Source organism: Phoca vitulina, unplaced genomic scaffold (assembly GCF_004348235.1).
Source record: "Phoca vitulina isolate PV1807 unplaced genomic scaffold, GSC_HSeal_1.0 scaffold37, whole genome shotgun sequence".
Taxonomy (NCBI): domain Eukaryota; kingdom Metazoa; phylum Chordata; class Mammalia; order Carnivora; family Phocidae; genus Phoca; species Phoca vitulina.
In genome coordinates, this window is record NW_022589740.1 from 4,835,441 (window position 1) to 4,853,479 (window position 18,039).

The window sequence follows — 18,039 nt, forward strand, 5'->3', positions numbered from 1 at the left end:
TCCCCCTCCTTCTTCTCCCATGTCTGAACCAAAGTAAATTTTGTTGTTGTTGTTGTAAAGATTTTATTTATTCATCTGACAGAACAAGAGAGCACAAGTAGGGGAGTGGCAGGCAGAGGGAGAGGGAGAAGCAGGCTCCCCACCAAGCGGGGAGCCTGATGCGGGGCTCGATCCCAGGACGCTGGAATCATGACCTGAGCCGAAGGCAGACGCTCAACCATTTGAGCCACCCAGGCACCCACAAATTTTGTTATTTTTACTCTCAAATACATCTTGAATCTGTCTACTCCTCTCCAGTTGTAATGCTTCCTCCCTAGCCCAGGATACCATGATCCTTCCTCGGGCCTACTACAGTAGTCTTCAATGTCTCTGTTCCATTTTTGCTCATTACAAATCTCTTCACAGTTACCAAAGAGACTTAAAAATCTATGTATACAAATCAGATCATGCCACACCCTTGCTGTATCCATTAAGTGCTTCCAGCACAAATAACAGAAACCCCAGCTAATAGAAACTTAAACCATAAGGAAAATTATTTTCTATTTAGCAAAAAGGGTGAAGATCAGTGTTCTCAGGATTGGTTTAGCAGTTTGTTGATGTCATCAAGGACTCAAGTTCTTTCTATCCTTTCTACCCTCCTAAGTCTGTTGACTTTCATCTTCAGGCTTGTCATGGTTGCAGGATGGCTGCCATAGCTCTGGACATTGCATCAAAACAGGACAACAGCCAAACAGGAAGAGAAGAGGCAAAAAGCTTTATTTACTTGTGGCTCTACTTCCAGAAATAAAAGTGTTTCTCAGAAGCTTCCAGTGACTTCCCCTTATATCTCATTGTTCAGAATTGGCTTAAATAAATTATGATTCACTCCCTAAAGTGAGACGCATTGCCACCCAAGCAAAACTGGAGCTCCGTTAGCAAGGAAGAAGAGCTTAGGTAAGCAATCACATTGTCTGCTCTAACTTTGAGTTCCTATGCTATCTAATGCCAGCCAACTCTTCAGTGTCATCTCTTAACCTCCTCTGTCCCCTGCCCAGGTCTCTCTTAGTATGCTCACTGGCCTCCTTCCGTTTCTCAAACATATCAGTTCCCTCCCTGACTCTTTACATTTTGTTGCTCCCTTCACCGGATATCTTTTCTCTAGTACTTTAAAAGTCCTGCTATCGGTCATGCTTTTCTTTTTAGATCTTAGATCAAATGTCATCCTCTTAGAGAGGCTTATCTGTCCACTGGGTCTAAATTAGGTTCTTATGCCCTCTCCAACCTATAAACTTCTCTCTCACCCCCAACACCCAGATTCCTTCCTAGTATTTGTCATACGGTTATTATCTCATGTTCACTTATTATCTTCCCCCCACCCAGGATGTAAAGCCCACAAAGGCATAGACTGTTTCTTGTTCACCGTTGTACTTCCACTGTCTAGAATAGTACCTAGCACACGGTAGGTATTCAATAAATACGTGTTGAATGGATGAATAAAGAATGAATGAATGAATGGAAACAAGGATAAAAGGAAAGGTGTGGGATTAAATAAAGACAGAAGAGATGGACTCTCCCCCCCCCAAAATGGGTCATATTCTCACCAAAACCGTGAAGAAGGTGGCCTGAGTCATCACTGAGAAGTACTACACACACCTGGGCAATGACTTCCACACCAACAAGCATGTGTGCGAGGAGATTGCCATCATCCCCAGCGAAAAGCTCCGAAGCAAGATCACAGGCTCTGTCACACACCGGAAGAAGCAGATTCAGAGGGGCCCAGGGAGAGTAATCTCCACCAAGCTGCCGGAGGAGAGAGAAAGGAGGGATAATTACATGCCCGAGATCTCAGCCCTGGATCAGGAGATCCTGACACTAAGGAAATGTTGAAACTCTTGGACTTTGGCAGTCTGTCCAAACTGCAGGTCACTCAGCCTGCACTTGGGATGAATTTCAAAACACCACGTGGAGCCGTTTGAATATTTCTGCTGTGCTGTAATATCTTCAATAAACCTTGGACAACAACCTTAAAAAAAAAAGGGTGAAAAAGGAATGCAAAGAGATATATTTTCGTAGGAGAATAAAGGGTGGATATAATGACATCATCTTAGCCATTGCTGACTTTGGGGCCTAAATCCTTCGCTTGAGTTCAGTGGATACTTTTTACAAGTCTTGGAACTAAATCAGACTCTTTTCTATTTTCTTACATTGGATCATAAATATAATTCCTAGGAAACTGCTTTGGGTTATAATTAGCCTACTGCTCCCATGGACATAGAATTAGTCAGCTGACACTCAAAGGAGCAAATTAGTTTTCCTGAGCAGAAATTACTTTAAAATGAAAGGATATGGACTATGTAGTCCAGAACGCCCAAGGGCAGTCCTTATGGAAGGGTTTGTGTGGTATTAAGTAAGATTGAGCCTCCAAAAGCCAGTGAATCAAAGTAGAAGCCAAAGAGTAACATATGAGTCTGACTCATAAACTCTAATAAAGTTTGTGAAATAGATCCCATGTGTGAGTCCAGATCCCAAATGACTTCAAGATTGTTAAAAGCTGTTCAACTGCAATTTAATTCCTTCCTTGGATGCTTTCCTGATACTTGGGGAAAATTCTGGAGAAGTATGTGCACTTAAAGAAATACTCAGATTGACAGCTCCTGTTTTGGATATTCATGCAGAGGCCACTATTCTTATAATACAGTGCTTCTTTTTTCCTTAAGTGGGTTTCCCTCTGAATCACTTGGAAAGTATTATGTATCTCAATAATTTTCTTAATCTGCATTTGAGGTAAATAAATCCACCATGTTTTCTCTTTAAGTGTCTATAAGAATTCTACTGAAGGGCATTTCATAGTGATACCACTAAGAGTCCTCTTGATGGGCTATTTTAGGACAGAAGGAGGTTCACATAAGGCCATGATTGCTTTTCTTATTTAAGTATATGTTAAATATTTTTAAGTTGTTATTATAAATGTTTATACATGAAAGTATAGAATTATAATAAACATCATATATCCATCACCCAGATCAACAGTTATGAAGATTTTGCTGCATTTGCCTTATCCATTCTTTTTATTCATTTGTTGTAGCATTTGAAAACAAAATCTTAGACATCAGATCATTTTACTACTACATATTTTAATATGTAAACATATATCTAAACACTGTTGATATTTGCCTTGCATAAACACAAGGACATTATCAACATTATCATACCTATCAAAATTAATTGCTTGGTATTATCTAATGCCCATATCACAATCAAATTTCCCCAATACTCTCAAATATTCTCTTTAAGTTGGTTTGTTTGAATCAAGGTCCTGTCCCAATGATGGCTACATATTACATATTACATTTGATTGTTAGATTTCTGAGGTATTGTTTAATATAGAGCATTTTCCCTGACCGTTTCCCTTTTTTTTTTTTTTCCCTTAACGTCATTGACTTGTTGCAGACTAAGTGGTCAGTTGTTCTATAGAATGTCGCACATTCCAGTACGTCTGTTTGCTTCCTTGTGGTGTCACGGACATGTTTCGCCATCCTCCATATTTCCTTTAAGTGAAGTTAGCTCCAGAGCAACACTGTTCTAAAAAAGTTTCTATGACGATGGAAATATTCTACTTGCCCTATCCATTACTGTAGCCACTAGCCGCATGTGGCTATTCAACACTTTAAATGTGACTGGTGTGAATGAGAAACTGAATTTTTTATTTTATTTACTTTTAGTTAATTTAAATTTAAGTAGCTATATGCAGCTATCTTATTAGACGGTGCGGCTCAAGCGGCTTGATTAGATTCAACCTTACCTTTTTGGCATAAGTGTTTCTTAGGTCCTTTTTGTGAATCACAGAGGGAGACAGGATGCCACCTTTAGTGATGTTAAGATTAATCAGTGGGTTCATTAACTTTTTAAAAAATATAAACTTCATCTTTATGCAGTTTATGAGAATCAAGGAAAGAGTCCAGCATTGTTCATTGAGCTTTTTTATACCTTCATAGTAAAAGAAAGGTAAACTTTTCTCTTCTGTATATCAGACTGTGGGAAAACTAAACTGTTAACATTTCAGAGAAAGATTTTGGAGAAGGCAGATATAAAACAATTATTTCTTGGGTCTCAAGACTAGACCTGAGCTTTTTAAAAAAAAATTATTTGAGAGAGAGAGTGATTGAAGGGCGGAGTAGAGGAAAAGGGACAAGCAGACTGCATGCCCAGCATGGAGCCCAACAGAGGCCTCCATGTGGGGCTTGATCCCATGACCCCCAGATGACAATCCGAGCTGAAACTGAGTTGGGCAACTCACCCAGGCGCCCCTGGGTCTGTGCTTTAAAAAAAAAAAAAAATCAGGGCGCCTGGGTGGCTCAGTCAGTTGGGCATCTGCCTTCAGCTCAGGTCATGATCCCAGGGTCCTGGGATGGAGCCCCACTTTGGGCTCCTCCTCAGTGGGTAGTCTGCTTCTCCCTCTGCGCCTCCCCTTGCTCCTGCTCATTCGCTCTCTTTTTCAAATAAATAAATAAAAATCTTTAAGAAAAATCAGTGATCTGAAAATGCATCATTGCTGAAATAATCCAGATTGTTTCCTGTACTTGGATCTTTTTTTTTTTCTTTTCAGGCATCTCACAAATGCTAATGAACAGCTCACTTCGGAAACTCAATCTGCTAGTGTTGTTCACATTTGCTAATGAATAATTCACTGTCTCAAAAGATTGTAGGCCTAAAAATGAGTCTGAGTCCAGACATAAACTCATGGCCCAGAACAGGACCTTGAGGTCTTTTTCACTTACTATTGAATGCAGCTTCCCTTGGAGAGACAATTTGCTCTAGTAAGTGGGCATGAAAGTGCTGCAGAGAATAGCTCCTCTTTCCTTACCTTCTGCTTTGTCAGATCACCCAGGAAGCCCTTCTTTGTACTGTAGAAAGGAACTGATGTCAGGATAGAGGGCAGGACAGTGGTTCTAAAACTTGGTTAGACTAACTCTATCCCTTCCAGACTCTGGTGAAAACGACAGCCTCTCTTCCCAGAAAAATGCCCATATACACATGCAGGAAACGTTGCCTATTATTTCAGGGGCTTTAGGACCCCTGAGACGGCCAGGGGTCATGGGATAAGACACACTGCACTGGGAGCAGAAGAGCAACCACACTTGCAAGGGTATTTTCAAGGCATGCAGTATATAGGATGCTGACCCCAAAAGCTCAAGAATCCCTAGTTACCTAGATTGAGCCTTTTTTTTTTTTTATTGTTTTATGTTTTCTACTTGTTTTGATTTGTTTTCCTATTTGGACTCGATAATGCAAATACTTGGCAAAAATATTCAAAAAGTACCTAAGGATATTCAGTGAAAAGGAAGTTTCTTCTCTCTTTCTACTCTAGGGCCCCTCCTCCGAAGAATCCACTATTAGCAGTTTCTAGTGTATCCTCTCAGGAATATTCTAAGCATGTATGCACATATCGTATCCCCTGTCTCTTCCAAACGGCAGCATACTTCACACATTTTTTTGTTCCAGGCTTTTTGCCCCCGTTAGTCCTATATTTTAGAGAGTATTTGTTGCTATGATGTACAGCTCTGCTTTATTCATTTTCCATGCTGCATAGTGTTCCATCTTTTTTTTTTTTAAGATTTTATTTATTTATTTGACAGAGAGAGAGAGACAGCAAGAGAGGGGACACAAGCAGGGGGAGTGGGTGAGGGAGAAGCAGGCTTCCCGCCGAGCAGGGAGCCCGATGCGGGACTCGATCCCAGGACCCTGGGATCATGACCTGAGCCGAAGGTACACGCTTAACGACTGAGCCACCCAGACGCCCCGCATAGTGTTCCATCTTAAGGCTTAAGCATAATTGATTGAATCTGCCCCTACTTAATGAACATTTAGGTGGTTTCCAGTATCTTCTTTAATTTTTTAGAAAATATTATTTATTTATTTTTTAAAGTAAACTCTACACCCAGTGTGGGGCTTGAACTTACAACCCTGAGATCAAGAGTGGCATGTTCCAGTGACTGGGCCAGCCAGGTGTCCCCAGTATCTTTTTTTTTTTTTTTTTGATTTATTTATTAATTTTGGGGGGGAGGGACAGAGGGAAAAGGAGAGACAGTCTGAAGCAGACTCCATGCTAAGCAGGGAGCCCGATGCGGGGCTCAATCTCAGGACACTGAGATCACGACCTGAGCTGAAACCAAGAGGTGGTCACTTTACCCACTATACCACGCAGGCACCCACACCCCCCTGCCCCAGGATCTTTTTTAACTACAAATAATGCTGCAGCATGTATTTTTGTGTATGTGTGAAAGTATATTCATACACACCCATTCCTAGCAGTGGAACTGCTGAGTCAAATGAAAAATTTTGATAGACATTAACAAGTTGCTCTCTAGAGAGGTTACATGTGGTAGGCAGAATAAGAGCCCCCCCAAAGATATCCATGTCCTAATTCCTGGAACCTTTGAATATGTTATCTTCTGTGGCAAAGAGGAATTGACATTATAGATGGAATTAAAGTTGCTAATCAGCTGACCTTAAGATAGGGAAACGATCCTGGGTTATCTGGATGGGCCAGTTGTAATCACAAAGATCCCTAAAGAGAGAACCAAAGACATGGCAGTGTGATAAGGACTTGGCTCAAATTTGCTGGCTTTGAAGTTGGAGGAAGGGAGCTAGGAGCCAAGGAAGGCAGGTGAGCCCTAGAAGTTGGAAAAACAAAGAAAGGAACAAGGCGAGGAATGCAGCCCTGCTTCTAGCTTTGCTTTTAGCCCAGCGAGATCTGTGTTGGATTTCTGACCCACAGAACGAAAAATAATAAACGATAAATTTGTCTTGTTTTTATCCATTAGAGCCTTCTCTCTTTTTATTTATTTATTTATTTTTAAAGATTTTATTTATTTGAGAGAGAGAGAGCATGAGAGGGGGGGGAGGATCAGAGGGAGAAGCAGACTCCCTGCTGAGCCTGGAGCCCGATGTGGGACTCGATCCTGGGACTCGATCCCGGGACTCCAGGATCATGACCTGAGCTGAAGGCAGTTGCTTAACCAACTGAGCCACCCAGGCGCCCCCTTTCTCTCTTTTTAGTTTCCTTCTTCATATGAGCACTCCTTTCTACATTATTTGAGGAATGTTTACAATTTCGTGTCTTATCATTCATGTTTTTGGTTAAACGGAAAATTTGCAACCGTAATTATCTGACTGTTACACTTTTGTTCTTTGCTAATTAACTCTTTGGCAAATTCCCACTTGGGACATGGGCCATTTTTTTTTTTTTTTTTTGGCAGTGGCCAGGATGTGAGCAGGAAGTGCCGAGGTGTCATTTCTGCAGGGCTGATATCACTGCTGACCAGCCTGCACTGCAGAAACGCTGTGGGAATAGAAGTTGGTCAGTGGGATTTGTTTTCTGCCACCAAGATGGCAGCCTCAATGATTCACTACTTTGCAAGACGGGCCAGAGGCATTGTGTATGCAGAAATGTTTACATCTCCATGGTAGCTCAAGTGACCGTGGTGAATGAAATTAACAGAACGTAAATATTCCTCATCAACTCATTTAATACCTCCAGGCAGACTAGCGGTAGTAGCTGTACCCTGTCTTTTCTCATTCTGCATGTTTAGTCTGCCCTGACATGGCGTTGGTTCCTAAACTCAGGAGCTTCCCTGGGTGAAATCTGAAACTGCCTCCTAGATCTAGAGGACAGTGAGAGACTGAAGAAAGAGGCAGGCCACTCAAGATTAGTAGGTGACAGGTTTTTTTTGTTTTTTGTTTTTTTAAGATTTTATTTGTTTATTTGACAGAGAGATAGCGAGAACAGGAACACCAGCAGGGGGAGTGGGAGAGGGAGAGGCAGGCTTCCCGCCGAGCAGGGAGCCCGATATGGGGCTCGATCCCAGCACCCTGGGATCATGACCTGAGCCGAAGGCAGACACTTAACGACTGAGCCACCCAGGTGCCCCAGTAGGTGACAGTTTTAATAAGCAAGGGAAATTACACAGGAGGCTTGTCTTAGGCAGCCACAAGATGAGTAGAGCTTTGCACCCACCCACCAGAAACTTAGAAGTTTATTTGGAGGACTTAACTGGGTTCAGTCACATATACCATCCAGATGGTCTCAACAGCATTTTGCTGTCTCAAGGCCTGTGTTCTTCAAACGACTCCTGTTGTGAGAATGGTGGGTAGAATGTACACTCAAGGACAGTGGAGGGGGGTGAGGAGCTTCCAATTGCCCTGGTCCACCTTGTGGGTCAACCCGTGGTCATTGTCTTCTTGATGACCTCCTCCAACGTGAGGGAGCCCCCTAACCCCCATACGTTGAACCCTACAGACTGGCTTGACCATCTCTGCATTTAACATCTCTTCAAAGATATTTATTGAGCATCTGCTATGCTAGGTATTTAGAATATGAACTCTTAGCCATGCAGAACTCACAGCTTATGGAGACAAATAATCAACAATCACAGGAACAAGTGTGAAAATGCTATTGTGGCAGTTGCTACAAAGAAGAGACACATGGATTTGTAGTCAGGAGATTCTTCCTTGTCAGGGAGAGCAGAAGAAAGGCCTGGGTGAAATACATAGATCTGTGTACATGTGTTTGTATGCCACCATAGGTAAAGGGCATAGAGTAAGTAAAGGACCTAGAAACATTGCATAGCCAGGTAGAGGAGGATGAACAGAGACAAAGAATGGCCAGAGAGTTGAAGGGAAACCAGAAAAGGGCTTGTATCCAACCTGAGGAGCCAAGCAAGGAGAGTGCAGTTAAGACTAGTAAGAGCACAGGATGGGACGGTGTGTCTGTGTGATTCAATAGGATTTCTATGCCGCAGGGGCCGTGAGGTGGTAGAGCACACCTGGATTCAAGTGTGGTCCTGTTTCCCTTTAGCTGTGTGGCCTTGGGGAAAAGGCTGTCTGGCCTCAGATCTTGCATCTGTAAAATAGAGATGATACCTTCCTCCAAGAGTTTTTGTGGAGATGAATTAGCATATGCAAGGGGTCTAGCACTTTGCAGCTTCTCAATAAAGATTGGTTCCTCCCTTTCATTATGTCTCTGTCCACTCATTTATTCATCTGTTTTAGCTGTTACTCTCCTTGATGACTTAGCATTGGTTTTGGTGACTTACCTGTGAGGGTCAACACCGGTCCTGTTCCCGTATATCCCTGCACTCGCCTGGGTACCAGCAAGCTGTTGTGAGCCAACAAATCAGTTCTCTGGATATGGGAGGGAGCCAAGCATATACCTATGTGCCTCTTGGTATGCAGACAGACAGAGCAACAGGGATTGTGTGAGGACATAATATACCCTCCTTCATCATACTGAGCTTTTCCATTCCAGGGAAAGGAACTCCAATTACCAAAGTGAATGCCTAATTCTTGTCTCAGGACATGTTTGTGCACTTGCATTCTTGCAAATGCAGAAACCTCCAATAGTTTAGTAATAAATGACTCATCACAATTTCAGATTTCTTTCCAGAGACAGCAATGACCCTCCCAGATTTTTCAGATTGGCTAGAAGCAGCCACTCCCTCCTCCTTTCCTTCATTTTGGTCTATCAAATACAGTGAATGGACAAAAGTGCAGTTTTCCCTACTGGTTAAGAGCTTTTCCTCTGCCTGCCACCTCTGATGGTTTTTAGTGTGGCCCCGCCTTTGGCAACCACTGTTAACTATTAACCACTGGGAGATAACGTAATTCCCTGCTTGCCTTAGGTTAACTAAACGTCAGAAAAGAGAGACGGACAAATATTTCCATTGCCAAATAGAAATACAAGGGTAAGTCTGAGATTGAAACGGCTGGTTTCTTATTATTGACGGGGGCCATGTTTTCCAAACCAAACGCGAGGACCTAACATTTCACAAGCAGGAGAGTACTTTCAGGGACAGGCTACTCTATTACTTGGACTTGTTAAAGAAATTCCAGGGCTCAGCGGCCACATAGCTACTAAACACGGGAAGCACTTAAATGATACCGGAGCTAATGATCATATTCCCCTTTCAGAATGGACCCTGTAGACGTTTTAACATAGTGACGGGGGCCATAAAGAGAGGTGACGGGGAGGGAAACTGCAGCTCTTCCAGCATCCTCCGACCCAGCCACCAGCGCGGCCCCGGGTCCCGCCGCGGCCCGCGCACCGCCCGGGAAGCCCGCGTCGGCACTGCGCGTGCGCCGAGCCTCGCTCGCGTTCCAGGGGGAAGGTGGCGCGTTCGAGCGCTCATGGCAACGCCACGCTTCCGCCTTCTGGAAGCCTTGGCTCCAGCTCCCGCACTGTGAGACCCGTCCGGGTGGGGGGGACCTGGGCTGAGTCCGGGGTGGGGACGGATGGGGGGACGAGGGGGCTGGGGCAGGGGAAGCTGCTGGGAACGTTTGCCCCAGGGAGTGAGCTACGCTAAGAAAAATCGGTCCAAGGCTCAGCACAAAAGGATCTTTTCATCCCAGTCCTTTCGCCCACGCAGGGAACGATGCCTCTGGAAGTGGTGGTAGAACTACAGATCCGGGCGGTAAGAGAAGTCGGCGAACCTCCACTCCTCGCTCCAAATCAGACTCTTTCCCCAGGGCTCCTAAATGGTCGCGATCTCGTACACCACCTCCTCCCCGCCTCACCGCACACACATCATCATTATCTTTTGGGGCAGATCGTACCTCTGTGTCCCTAAGAGCTCTACATTGGTCTTCCCTGATTTCTTAACCTTTAATTCAGCCCAGCCTCTTTCAACATTTTTGCCGCCTAAAGGACTTGTTTGTTAGCTTTATCCTAAAATTGTCTGTTATTTTAGAATAATCCTGCATTAAGTCCAAGAAGAATTTTATTTTATTTTTCCCCACGATAAAGATTTGTGAAATAATAATCAAACAAACAAACAAGCAAACAAACAACCAACCCTCCTTTAAATAACAAGGGAAGAATTCAATTTCAGAAAGCCCAATCACTTCCTGATAACTTGCCACCTCTGTGAACCAATGGAATATGTATTTTTTAAAGATTTTATTTATTTGTCAGAGAGAGCGAGAAAGCACGAGCAGGGGGAGCGGCAGTCAAAGGGAGAAGCAGGCTCCCTACTGAGCAAGGAGCCCCATTTGGGGCTCGATCCCAGGACCCTGGGATCACGACCTGAGCCAAAGGCAGGTACTTAACTGACTGAACCACCCAGGCATCCCCTAATTGAATATTTTCTAAGTATTTTCCCTAGAGATGGCTCTGGCTTGCTAATTCAACACCTGTTTTATAATTATCCACTGAATCCCGCATAAGTGAGGTGCTGTGGCAGAGTGACTTCATTGTTCCTGTTTGGGATCAGTCACTACCCCGAATTCAGCTTCTGTGTTCCAAGCCTTCCATCCGTAGTTGGTGACAGACTGTCATGCGGCTTTACCTCCCAGCTATAGGGGCTTCTCTGCTGGTCGTGATTACAAGCACATTGTCGGTAAGTTATGGCCACGGGAAATCTGGTGAGCCTCCATACAGTGACAAGTGCTGTGGTTTCATGATACATGCAGTTCTGAAAGACAAAAATGTCCTGGATTTCTCCCATTTCGCTGACAGCAAATAGGACTAGACTCTATCAAATTGTGCTACATTGAGTGCTGCCGACCCTCAAAATTTTGCAGTGGGGGAAGGAATTCTTGAGAAGCTGAGTGATAAAGCAGTCTTCCATCAAGGCAAAAATGGAACAAGTTTTCATCTCACTTCATTCAACATTATTGGTTAATTTTATTTTCATTTTTAAAAGGCATTCCTCAGTGTACAATTAATTTACAGTAAAATCATTTTCTACTCTAAAGTGTTTCGGAGACATCAGTTGAATTGATCTGTGCTTTAAAAGCCTGCAAACTCAGGTCCCCAACGACTAAGACAGGGAATTCCAGAAGTAAAACCAGGAACCAGAAGATAAAACTGTGAGCTCCCAATATTCAGACTTGTGAACACCGCAAAAGGAAGTATCACTGCTTTCAAAAAGATCTGGCCTGAATATTGCCGGATTAAAACAAAAGATCTAAGATTAAACAATAAAGCAAATCACTTAGAGCTTTACAGTTTGGCTGATTCAGCAAGAGAAGAGGTAGTCTTGTGTTCAGGATGTTGTGGGAATACAAGTGATTTTATTTTCCTTTGAGGAGTTCCTCCGTGTGCCTCTCGCACTCAGAAAGCTCACACTTCTACCCAATCAGAGCCCACTTGTCACACCATTCTCCAGATTCTAGTGTGCCCCTCTATGTGACAGATGAAAGGCCATAATCCTCATTCTATAAATGTCAAAATAATCCGTCATTATCTGAAAACACCAGTGCCAGAGATAATTCAAAAGTTCTTATTCTTCAGGTAGAACAGCATTTAAAGCACATCCCCTTCTTGGTCTTCCCTGCTCAAAGAATAATGAGCAGAGTCCATCCTGCATTTGGTGGTCCTTGGTCTTGTGATTTGGGGAGGCACCGTGGATAAACTGCTTTAAATGTGAAGGTCAATGTAAAGGGAAATTTAGGAGTTAGTTATACCTTGTGCTATAGCAGTGGGCTCCCCTGATGAATTTCAAGTTAAATACTGTTACCTAAAGTGTGCTGTATATGGGGAAATGGAATTCCATATGAAAAACTTTAATATACAGGGTCATCCTTGTGATACATATAAGAAAGTTTATGGCCTTGCACTGCAAAGAACCAAGTTATTTTCCTATTACCTAAGTAGAGGAGCGTTATTCTTTATTCAGTAGAGATGACGGGCAGCAGAGCCCCATCTCCCACCGTACTGGCCCACTGACATAGTATGTGGTAAGCCCACCCCCAGCCTCTTAGTTCCTGACGTCCTCAGCTTTTCTGTCCTCTGTCATGCCATGCTATTTGTCATCAACAGAATTAAGCATTCGGTCATAGTCCCATCCTTCCATTTCCGTGGGCACTGTAGATATGCCCACCTTTAAATGTTTCTTCTTCAAGTAAGTTCTTGGCTTGTTCTCTAAATGCAAAAAGATAATATTAGAGAGTAATGGGAAATAAATATCTATTCAAAGAGTTTTTGAGGAGGTAGAGGGAAAGGAAAGCAAGATATGTACTATAATCTCTCTTCTCACTACCCAATCCACAAAGATGGAAGAGACAATATACTAAGAAAGCTTATCAAGAAAATCAGGATTAAGAAGACACTGTGGCAACAGATTTTCAGGGAATAAATGAGGAAAAACCTGTCTTAGACTTTTAAAATACTGTTTAAAATCTACCTCAGGAAAAGAACTAGGATTAGTAGGTGGCTCATCTGCATGTATATTGACAGAATCATAGTTGTTTTTTTTTTTGTTTCAAAGTTCACTTTACAAATGATATGTTGACTTACAGGATTACTACAAAACCCCAAATTTACTTTTGTCAACTTTTAAAAAACAGCAGGATTATAATCACCCCAGCTTGTTTTCTTTGCAGTTGTCCTGGAGATATAAAGTTGTTGAATAAATATATAATAGAGGGCCTTTTTTTTTTTTTTTTTTGTGCTTTCTGTAATATGGCTGTGGTCATAATGGCCAGCATGTTCTCCAGAGTAGCAACCCATCAAGACGGAATGACACCTGAAATCCCAAAAGAAGCCTGAAATGTCCTTAGAGGGACAAGCAGGATTGCTGCTGGTTTACGCCGGCTTCGTCGCATGTGGAAACCTTCAGATCTCCTGGTGCCATAAATGAATGAGATGGTGTCATTGTTGGTTCCACAGTACGAAGAGGACCGGGGCGTTGTGCGGCGAAAGCCAGCAATAGTCCACGATGCTGTACTGCGTGTAGCCCAGAAAAAAGCCAAAAGCCACGTCAGTGACGTTGTGCCGCCCCAGCATGACCCTGGAGAAGCCCACGATGAAGGCCCATAGGACCACAAGCACCCTCAGCGGAATGGCCAGCACCAAGTGGTTCAGGATGAACCGCGACACCAGGGCGGCCCTGGTGGCATGGCCCGAGGGGAAGGAGTACTTGTCCACGGAGAGGGTGACAAACATGTCCATCTGGTTGTGAGCCGGGCGGCGCCTGCGCACCAGCCCCTTGATCAGGGCCACCAGCAGCAGGTCCAAGAGCAGGGCGAAGACCAGGTTCATGAGCACCTCGCGCCCCGCCCAGCTGTCGCTCCTGGACAGGCAATAGAGGGTCCCCAGGAGCCAGGGGATGCCGTGTCCCGAGATCTCCAGCAGCTTCATAAGGGGCCGCATGCTACCCCAGGACGAGCTCTCTCCGGCGCACACCCCCAGCTTCTTGGACAGCCACAGGTCGATGGCCAGCAGGGAGCGCAGGGCGATGCCCAGGAAGGACGGGTTCAGGTCCATGCGGTCTTCCTCCGGCAGCGGCGCGGGGGCTGCCTGCGAGGGGCCCGCCCCGGCCAGGGGGAAGGAGCCGCGGCGGTGCACCGGGCTCTCGGACGCGCGCAGCCGGGCGCAGGTGGGGTCCGCGCCGGGCGCGCGGCTGCCGAGCAGGGACTGGAACTCGAACCTGCCGCCGCCGCCGTGGGCCGGGCTGCCGGGGCTGCTGGTGCTCGAGGCGGAGGCGGCCAGCGGGCGTCCGTCCGCGTTCCTCCGGGGGCTCGGCATCGCGGCGGGGGGCCCGCACCCCAGGAGCCGACCGGCCTAGCGAGAGGCTCCCGGCCCTGCAGCCTCTTCCGCTTCCGCACTGCCATCCCGGAGGGGCGGGGAGAGGAGCCGGCGAGAGGACGATTGTGACACCTGGCGGAGACGTGGGAGGAAACTGGAATTTGCACTTGAGGAAGGCGAGGACGGGGGGAGATGGAGGTGTGGGAGGTCCAGGTGAAGGGGTGCGGGGGTGGGAGTTCAGGGAAAACAGAGCTCCGTTTAAAAAACGACACTAAACAAACCCTGTTCTCTATTTTTTCTTTGTTTTTAAGATTTCTTGTCCAGGGGTGTTCCTTCCTGACAAGCAAGATGTGTACCTTGGGGTGTACCTCCTAAATCAATACCTGGAGACCGACTGCTTTCCCTCTGTGTTCCCTATTATGATTCAGCAGAGCATGAGGTTTGAAAAGGTGATCTCGACTTTCTCATTGCCAAATAGAGAAGTTTAAATGTTGTTGTCTGGAGATCACCTAATGGGTCTTATAAAGTTATTTTGTACATTTTCTTAAAAGAAAAAAATGACTTGAAGGCACCCCAGAGCAGTACAGAACCAGAGTTGGAGGACTTGCTTTTGCATTGGAGGTCTGAGCCAAGTTCTCTCAACCTAGCGCCAAATGCCCTGGTGGATGCTTTCTATTCTTGGAATTCCCATGGCATTTTCTAACTGGAGCAGAGAGAGCATTTTCTGGATGTTCTTGGAGGTGTCAGAGGCAGCTGCATTACATTTATGACAGGGATTATCAGTAAATTAGTGGACCTTAGAAACAAACTTTTGTAGACTCAGAAAAATAATGAAAAAAACTATATTCAAATTAGTAAGATCCTGTATCTGAAATCCTAACAAAACAAGCCTCTTCAGATTTATTGAATTTTCTTAGGTCGTCCCTGGTTTATTTAGCTACAGTGATAAAGGCTAGGTTCTATTCCAGTGAATATGAACATGATATTAATAGATCATTACAACCTTCTTCCCACTTTAATTTAGAATATTAGTTTCATTATTATGAATCATGCACAGTTCTTTGAAGTTTTCGTTTTGGAATTTGGAGGCGGAATCAGTTTTAACCTTGATAAGTCTAATGATTTTCCCCCAAACAATATCGCTGAGCTGCTCTTTGGAGGAGGGGATGAGTATGGGAAGGCTAGATAAGGTGGAGCCCATCATTTTTAAAGGTCTGGATGGTGTTGCCCAGAAAATGACCTGTTTCCAACTGAGACTGGGAGAGGAGATGAGGACTGATTTTCTAAAAGGCTAGGGCTGTATGTAATGTTTTTGGAAATCACAGCAGAAATTTAAATAGAGTCTACCAAACTGGTTGGATAAGAGAGGAGAGGAATAAATGGGTATTACCTTGGGACATATAGTCAGAATCCAGAGGAACCCATTTCTACTATTTAGATACTGGTGGTGGTAGGAAGTGGGTGGTGAAAATCCAGTCTATTTTTCCCCCTAGGAATATCCTTATTAGTTTATCAGGTTTCCTTCTATAGAAGACTTTAAAAAGACTTCCCTTTTAAGAGAAGCACAAGGATAAAAAATCACAGAAGCACAGAATGATAATTCCGTAAATGACCTTGGAGGTCATCTAGTCCAACATCCTTGACTTGTAGAAAAGGGGGGGATCAACTTCAGAGACATTAGACTCCAGATACCACTACTGCTCTGTTGCAAAGCTGTGCATTTGAAGATTGCTAGTCAAACATGTATCACGGACCATTTTTCCTTTTATAAAATGCAGTTATTTAAAAATTTTGAAATATTGCCCTTGTGTGTGAGCTGTTTGGGTTCCTATTCCAGCTTTCTCCCACCTGGCTCCATCCAATTTTCTTGTATTTGTTCCATTCTCTAGCTGCAAATACTTGCAGCAAGTATCGAAGACATTTTCTCCTCCTTGGACCTGCTGTGTAACCCAGAATTGAATGTTCTAAAACATTTGGATAAATAAGAAATTGCTCATCAAGAATGTGTGAGACATTGTGTTTGAGCAGTTACTCCCCAGGATCACAGTTGAGAAAATCCGTAGACGTGGATGAAGTGAAGGGATGCAAGTTGAAATAATTCAGGGGAAAAGAACCCCTCACCTGCATTTGCTTGATAAATCTAAGTCAGTAAGACAAAAATAGATTACAGGGGACAGCCTCCACTTTTGTACTTAAAGGTGAGCTGGCTTTGGATCGAGAGCAGATGTTAACCATGCTTAAATTTAAACACCATTTAAATCAGAACTTAAATGCCTGAATCAAACTCTGATGAAAACTTTCATTTCTTAGTGGCTTCCAGAGTTCAGGGAGAAGGGCGTGTTACGCTTTTAATCTCAGTCCTGGGGCGCCTGGGTGGCTCAGTCGTTACGTGTCTGCCTTCTGCTCAGGTCATGATCCCAGGGTTCTGGGATCAAGCCCTGCATCGGGCTCCCTGCTCTGCGGGAAGCCTGCTTCTCCCTCTCCCACTCCCCCTGCTTGTGTTCCCTCTCTCGCTGTGTCTCTCTCTATCAAATAAATAAACAAAATCTTAAAAAAAAAAAAAAAATCTCAGTCCTCTCCCAGACCCTTCAGCTCAAGGACAAAATAAGCAGATTTGGCATTGGCTGGACAGATATCCCATTTGTCTTGTGCTTCACGATATACTTTAAGCTTATGAGGCTCTCCCTCACTCTGGTTGTTTTGGGTTCTGTAGGAGTATGGGTTATAGTGCCTAGTTTTCTTTTGTGTTACACATAGATAGAATTTTTACTTATGTTCCTTTTTAGCACAACCAATTGCTAAGGTCATTTATTCAGTTAACATCATTTAGTGAGTGTCTGTGGTATGCAGAATGTATTTCCAGGTACCCAAGCAAGACTCTGAGGTTTGACGCCAGATGTGCTTTTAGCAGCAAACTGTAGGGCTAGGTCAAGGTGATGACATTTGGAGCATGTGGTAGATTCAGCTAACTCAGATTTTCCTTGTACTTGGTACTGTGTTCTCATTCTACAGTCATTCGTTGAACTTTTAACCACATACCTGTTAAAGATACTCCTGTTGAATTTTAAAATATTATATGGCTGGAATTGGCATGTGTTAATTATTTGGAAGAATATAATCTACATTTTCTATAAGCATATATTAATAAATCTTTGAAAATTTATTTTCACCTTTTTTTTTTCCTGCAGATATTTGAAAATGCCATAGATCCTGGCGCTGTAGCAGACATTTTAGAAAGTAGGTACTCTCAAAACAAAACAACTGTTGTGTATGTAATTGTGTGTACAGATATAAAATTCTACTATATTCTATGTTGTAATATTTCCATGTTTGATCCATATTTATATTCAGGAGAGACTATGTCAAATTTGAATCATGTTTTTCATTCTCTTGCAGACTCTTTTCTGGATAGAGATGGGACTTACTGGATGGTACACTTCTGTTTGTTCATTAATGTATTTACAATTAAATGGTTTTTGTATCTTCACACAGTTGTGTAACCATCACCATATTAATTTTAAAACATTTTTATCACA

The 18,039-nt window shown here is 43.7% G+C and overlaps 2 protein-coding genes and 1 pseudogene across 2 annotated transcripts in view; 2 read left to right on the forward strand and 1 right to left on the reverse strand.

Moving 5' to 3' along the window:
* The first annotated feature begins 1,459 nt into the window (after positions 1–1,459).
* LOC116646693 lies at positions 1,460–2,882 on the forward strand (annotated as a pseudogene).
* A 7,257-nt stretch (positions 2,883–10,139) lies between these two features.
* Positions 10,140–18,039, forward strand: part of SPATA6L (spermatogenesis associated 6 like) — a 46,394-nt gene continuing 38,494 nt past the window's right edge. The window contains exons 1-4 of the mRNA XM_032427607.1: positions 10,140–10,217; positions 10,404–10,448; positions 14,815–14,952; positions 17,692–17,740. Of these exons, the coding sequence (XP_032283498.1) occupies positions 10,410–10,448; positions 14,815–14,952; positions 17,692–17,740 (226 nt within the window). The 5' untranslated portion in view covers positions 10,140–10,217; positions 10,404–10,409. The remainder of the gene's footprint in view (positions 10,218–10,403; positions 10,449–14,814; positions 14,953–17,691; positions 17,741–18,039) is intronic.
* PLPP6 (phospholipid phosphatase 6) lies at positions 13,426–14,511 on the reverse strand. Its single transcript, XM_032427608.1, has one exon. The coding sequence runs from the start codon at positions 14,501–14,503 to the stop codon at positions 13,628–13,630; it is 876 nt and encodes a 291-aa protein (XP_032283499.1). The 5' UTR covers positions 14,504–14,511; the 3' UTR covers positions 13,426–13,627.